At 55.3% G+C, this 6,583-nt stretch overlaps 2 protein-coding genes across 2 annotated transcripts; one reads left to right on the top strand and one right to left on the bottom strand.

Moving 5' to 3' along the window:
• Positions 1 to 1,727: 1,727 nt before the first annotated feature.
• On the bottom strand, positions 1,728 to 3,163 carry GCG54_00008162 (putative cardiolipin-specific deacylase; the record flags this gene model as incomplete). Its single annotated transcript, XM_045408134.1, has 2 exons — positions 1,728 to 3,005; positions 3,068 to 3,163. 2 exons carry the CDS (start codon positions 3,161 to 3,163, stop codon positions 1,728 to 1,730), a joined length of 1,374 nt encoding a protein of 457 aa, XP_045257868.1.
• A 2,034-nt stretch (positions 3,164 to 5,197) lies between these two features.
• On the top strand, positions 5,198 to 6,583 carry GCG54_00008163 (uncharacterized protein; the record flags this gene model as incomplete). Its single annotated transcript, XM_045408135.1, has 1 exon — positions 5,198 to 6,583. One exon carries the CDS (start codon positions 5,198 to 5,200, stop codon positions 6,581 to 6,583), a length of 1,386 nt encoding a protein of 461 aa, XP_045257869.1.

Here is a 6,583-nt window from a genome sequence, read left to right on the forward strand (position 1 = left end):
TATTAAACTTAATTATAGAATATAAAACTTATATTATTTAATTAGTATTAAGAAGTTAACTAAACTTAATTACTATAAATTTAATTTAAATCTAAAACTTTAAAGTTAAGTTATTAGTTCTTTTAATTTAAATTTATATTATTTAGAAGTAACTAAACTACTAAACTATATAGTTTAAGTTTATATTAAAATTATTTTAAAGTTAATAAGAGTTCTATATTATAATTAGTATATAACTAAAAGTTAGAAATTAGAAATATTTTAAAAGATAAAATAGAATAATAAAGTTAATATAAAAAAAAAAAGAATAAAAAAAATAACTAGAAATAAAACTAATAATTATATAATTAATCTAATTACTACTTTAAAATAGGAATAGTTTTAAAAAGAGTATTAATAATATTAACTAAAGGGGGGGTATAAGATAGTAGTTAGCTAAGCCTAGGCTTAAGACCTAAACCTTAGCCTAAATCCCACCTTTATATAAGGGATTAGCTACACCACTTTATAGCTAGGCGCGCCCAGTACTTATAGCTAGATTAATCAAGCCACTTCACGCAACTGTTCATTAGCATCTAAACTCTATGACTTGGGCCTCGATTGCCGTGGGGAGCTTCTCAAAGTTGATTGGATACTATGTAAACTATTTGAGGCACTGCGCAAGCTCTTCATCTCACGAAGTGCTAGGGCAGGGTCTTACAACCTGGTAAGTAGTATATAAAGCTAGGCTCTCTGGCTGAGAACGGAACCTGACCTTTCAGCGCAATGAACCAAATGGGTGCTGCCACCTCAAATTGATCATTCTGGCTTGCTTGCTTTACCACACGACGCCACACCCGCATGTTGTCAGCTAAACTGAAAGCAACCTAACATGGTCGAGGACTTGAACCGAACCGCATGATTCGGTTTGGAATACATCGGGGAGAGCGGTGGTAGACACTGAGTAACTGAGACAAGTGGCGAAGGGCGGTTAATGAGGAACCCCAACTAGTTACCGGGCATTCCAACATCTCGGTATTCGACTATCAAGGCTCATTTGAATGCGCACATACAAGAGAGCCATTTCTGTGTTGGAAACTGGAATAGCTGATTAACGGCATTTATAGTTCCTCGTCAACGACTACTTGAAAATGACTTTCAATCGGCATTTTTGCACGCCAAACACTGGGAAAGTATTTGGTGCCGGGTGAGATTGCTCTCCATTGTGCGTCCCTGCATTACGGGACGGCAATGCATAAATTCTCTCGGCACTTCCGCTTCGGGGTTTTAATTCACCCCCCAATCTGGTCCTCGAGATGGGCATGTCGTCGGAACCCGGCCAAAGCCGTTACCGCGGCTCGGGAGTTGGGGTAAAGATGTGGGACCAACCAGCCCGGTGTAGATCCGGACACTACCGGAACGCAGCCGGATCAGCAGAAGGATTCCGTCACCCAGTGGCAAATTTTTCAGTGTACAACGAAAGAATAACGATTCAGAACTGTATTTAAAAATCTATATGAATCCGATTGAGGAGACTCTAGTAGCGGACCAAGCCAAACGCTCCCACTGGATATTTCCATTTCGGCCATCTTGGGCTCGTAAACCGTAGTTATCATGCAATGCAAAAAGACAGATTAAAAACGCCGTGTAGAATGCCACCACACTTCAGCCGGGCGCCGTGAAGCATATGCCAGACCTTCCCCATTTTAACTCTTCCCGCTGTAATAACCACACGCGAACTATAGAGTCTATAATTTGCTCTTCTCGACATCTTCCATCTCTTTGCGAATAAAGTCATTAAACTCGTCGGCGTTGTCGAGGTAGAGGTGGTGTCCCGCCTTGGAAATGACCTTGACCTTGGCGGACCCGTTCTCGCGGGCCTTCTCCTCGTCGCTGGCGGTCAGCAGCGCCTGCGCGCGGCGCTGCTTGAGCTTCTCCTCGGCCGCGAGGCCGCCCGCGACGTCCATCCAGTCGTTCTCGCCGTACATGAAGACGACGGGGATGCCCGTCTCGCGGATCTTCTCGCCGTTCTTCTCGATGACCTGGCGGCCGACGCCGTCTATCCTGTTGATGATGGGGCTGCGGGCGTAGGCGCCGGGGGCGAGGATGTAGGGCAGGGCGTACTCGCCGCTGCCGCGCTGGCGGAAGATGGAGAAGGCGTAGTCGTGCAGAGACTTGGACTCGTCGGCGGGAAGGTGGTTGAAGCGGCGCGAGGTCCAGCCGGAGACGAAGCGCGGGCCGAGGGGACCGGTGAAGCGGACGATGCTGAAGGGGGAGACGTTGGCGTCCCAGAGCCAGACGAGCCAGCCTGGCAGGGGCCGCTTCGGGGCGTTGGTGGAGTTTGTGGAGGTCTTGGAGCGGGAGGCGGCGGCGGTGGAGGAGTTGTGGTCGTCGGTGGTGACGGCGTTCTGGTCCTGCGTGAACTCGTTCTGGAGGGTGGACTCTTCGGGCTCGGGCATGGACTCGTTGACGGCGTAGGGGTCGGCGGGGATGCCGACAGGGGAGGCGAGGATGAGCTTCTTGATGTGGCCGGGGTACTTGAGGGCGTAGGCGACGGAGAGGTAGCCGCCGAGGGAGTGGCCGATGAGGGTCATCTTGTCGATGTCGCGCTTCTTGCGCCACTCCTCGAGGGCGTCGATGAACCAGGCCTCGGCCTCTGCGGTCTTGGCGGCCTGTTCTTTGGCGTGGACCTTGAAGGGCGGGCGGGTGGAGTTGCCCATGCCGAGCATGTCGAGTGCGTAGAGCTTCCAGCCCTTTGCGCGGGAGAGGGGCTCGAAGTTTTTGTAGAAGAAGCCGAGGCCGGCGCCGTAGCCGTGGACGATGACGAGGGTGTTGTCGACCTTTTCGCCGACGCGCTCGACGGAGTACTCGTTCAGGGCGCGGTTCTTGCCGGAGAGCTCGACCATTTGGGAGCTCCATACGCGCTGGCCGAAGGGGTCGTGCTTGTTGGAGTCGAGGGTTTCTTTGAGGTAGGGGATGTGGGATAGGACGTTGCGCTCGGCCATTTGAGGGGTGACGCTGGACCACTGCGGGAGGAGAGTGTTAGTGTCGTGAGGTTGTGAGGTGCCACGGTGCTGAGAGGTCTTACCCATTCGTAGACGGCGTCCTTGTATCCCAGAGGGAAGTAGGTGCCGGCGGGACGAGTTCGCGCATCGGGGCGCGCAGGTGCGGCGGAGGCGGCCATTGTCTGGCTGTATCGACGTTGGAGTGAGTCTTCTGAGGACGGGCGTATGCTGGGAGCGGGTGTTGATTTGACGCTGGAGGAGGACGAGGTGATTATGGAGGAAGCAAGCTTCAGTCGCGACCCGTTCACCACAGCAGAGGCAGTTTGTTGCTGTATCATTCCGGGTGGACGGGGGTGGCGAAAGGGAGGGGTGGGTGTGTTATATACGTGATGGATGACGGGCAAGACAACAGAACAAGGGCAGGTAGGTAGGTGCGAGCTACGCTACGGCGGCAGCAGCAAGGCTCGCAATACACGTGGGATTGGTGTCAGTGTGGCTGCGGGCGCCGGATGTACGTGTCCGGAGAACGGATTTTGCGCAGTGTCGGGGGCCCTTTGAAACTTGCGACGACTCATCAGTCAGCGGAGAGCCGGGGGTGGTAAGGCGCAGGCGGAGCGGAGGGTCAGATAACAATTGAGAAAAATCGAGAAGAAATCTCGGAAACGCTGCCAATGGAGGGCTAGGCCGTTGGAGGGGGAGGGGGGTGTAGAGACAGAGGCAGAGACAGACGGGTGGTGACGCCGACTTGGACAGGAACAAAGAGGCAGTTTGGCAGTGGGAGGGCCCGTAATTCGACAAGCTTGTTGAGAGCAGTTGGGGGCGACAGGGGTGAAAGGGCGGGATTGGTGGGCTGCGGAGCGGTTCATGGACTTAGCACTCGGAGTTTGGCGGGCTGAATGTGGGCCGGTCACCTGCATTGGGCCGTGTCGGCGGTAAGAGGCCACCAACACTCCGATGTCCCGGGGGAAGCTTCCACAATGAAGCCTTTTGTTTGCTGCCTGGCTGGGCTGAGCTGAGAGAAGACGTAAGCACGGGAATTATATCTAAGCCGTTCACTCAAAAGTAGGCGTCACTGGATGGTATTTTTTGGGACAGAATATCGCTGTAGGTGTCTCGTTTGGTTTGATGCAATCTGGACTGGCCGATGCATGACATCAACACTTGGAGCCGTTAGAGTCTGCCTGCAGTAGCCCGAGCGCATTGGGTTTTCGAGAAGGGACGAAGCTTGTTTCCATCGAATTGTTTCAATGCATCAGCTCTTCCATGGACTCGATAACGACAGACACTGGTGTTATGGCATGGCCAGCATGTCAAGTTCCAGGGTCATTGTCTCTTCACGAGCTCTCAAATCCCTCTACAAGAAGAAATCACTGAACCATTGCCTCTAGTCCCTGAATCTGCAACCACACAGACCAAGCTCCTAATTGTACGCCACGTAATTACACCAGTTGAAGCCAGTTGTCAATGAACCAACAGCATTGGAGACGTTTTCGCGTCTAAACTGGTCCAAATCTCAAAGGCCAGTTAGACAACAAAAGCTCCCCACCTGGCCGTTGCTCAACTTCTTCAGCAATTAATATTTCGTCGTAGCATCCATTCCCCAACAACTGGGTGCCTTATCCTTATCGATATCGCTTATCGCTCACAGACGCCAGGACCACTTTCACCCGCCTCCCACCAAAGGGCAGGTGCAGCTCTTTGCTATGACGTTCCACACCTGCCACTTCACCCACCAAACGGAGCGGAATTTCCACCCCAGCAGCACCAGCAGCGCCAGCACAAGCCAACGGCCAGCCAGCCAGCCCACTTCACCTGCAGCCCAGCAGCAGCTCTGGCGGGCAGTCCACCGTCCAGTGTCTGACATCTGACCACCGCCGTCCAATTCCGCCCTTGTCTCGCCGGCAGAAACATCCAACTTCGACACCGCACATTCTTCCCTCCTCCTCCCACTCCAAGGGCAGTGCAGCGCTGCAGCTTTTGTCGTTGCTCCCTCCTGCACCTGCACCTCAATCCGACATCTTCTGCGCATATACCATCGCGCATGCCTGCGTACATCTGTTGACGCGCCTGCCGCCGAGGTCCAGGCCCCTCCAAAAACCTCCAATTCCGTCCCGATCGAACCTCTTGACCGCCGCACCGCACCCCGACCACCACCGCCGAAGGGGGAAAACCACACCCAGTCACCCCCTTTCGGACGCACTCATACCGCAGCCATGGCCGACGTCGACTCCATCGTCAAAGGCGCTCCGCCTCCGGGCAAAGAATCCAAGTCTCCCGTCGGCACCACCGGCGTACAACCAGACTCTGGCAAGCCGACCGACCCGCTGAGCCATACCCCGAGCTCCCCGTCCATGGTCTACCTGAACCTCCTCATCCTCGAAGCCTCCCTGCGCGCGCAATATCTCGAGCTGCGCGCCCGCCGCCGCCATCACACATTCTTCTTCACCCTGCTCACCGCCTGGATATGCGGCTTCGGCTACGCCCTCTTCTTCGCCCCGCGCGAGGACGGCCGCGGCGTCGGAGGCTCCGTCTACTGGGGCGTTGAGACCTTTGAGAAGATCTGCTTCATGGGTGGCGTCATGACCGCCATCCTCGTCTGGGCTACCGGCATATGGGAGCGCGGCATCCGCTGGCCGCGACGCTGGTTCCCCATCTCAAACCGCGGCCTGCGCGGCTTCAACTGCAAGCTGGTCATCATCCGCAGACCCTGGTGGGCCGAGATGGGCTCGACCATTGGCTTCTTCCTGACATACGGCCTCTTCTCCCACACCGCAAGCTCTTCCTACCGCTACGTCGAACCGTCCATCCTGCGCGAAGTCGAAAAGGAACTCAGCCTCAACCCCGACAACCACCCTACGCTACCCATCCTGGTCGAGGACGAAGAGAAGGGCGGCCACGAGGAGGACCTCGCCCCGGGAGGCGACTACGTCAAGCTTCTCATGCTCGCGAAGCCATTTACACCGACATTTAGAGAAAACTGGGAAATCTACCGCACAGAGTACTGGGAGAAGGAAAACGAGCGCCGTGCCCTGATCCAGAAGAAGCTCGCCGCACGCGATCGTCAGGTAGCCAAGCAGCGCTGGGGCATCTTCTGGTGGCTTCCCTGGCACCGTGTCGACCGCGCCAACACCCTTCGCCCCGGCTCCCCGTCCCGCCACGGCAGCGAGAAGACTACGATCCATCCCCGTGCCGCAGCCATCGAGCGCGAGCACCGACGCCGGAGTAGCACCACCAGCGCGCACCGCCGCAGCTCGACGAGCTCCTCGCGCAGTCTCACGCCCTCCGTTGCGACCATGCCGGGAGACGACGGAGATGGCACCGTCAGCAGGAAAGCTAGCACGGGTTCCAACGCGTCCGACAAGAGGCGGAAGAAGCTCGGGTCCATGTCCAAAGCGAAGCGCCCCAACATCGAGTCCAGGTCCGTCACGCCCGATATACCGTCGCCGCTGGCCCGGGAGAGCAGCGTCACGCGGACGGACAGCGGGTCCGGGGCCGAGAGTGTGGCGGAGAGGTCGCTGCGGCATTCATCGTCCAAGGCTAGCATCAGCTCTTCCGCGAACTCTGTGCGGGAGAAGCACCGTAAAGCGAGCGAGGCGTGA

This window comes from Colletotrichum gloeosporioides (assembly GCF_011800055.1).
Source record: "Colletotrichum gloeosporioides strain Lc1 chromosome Unknown consensus_91, whole genome shotgun sequence".
Taxonomy (NCBI): Eukaryota; Fungi; Ascomycota; class Sordariomycetes; order Glomerellales; family Glomerellaceae; genus Colletotrichum; species Colletotrichum gloeosporioides.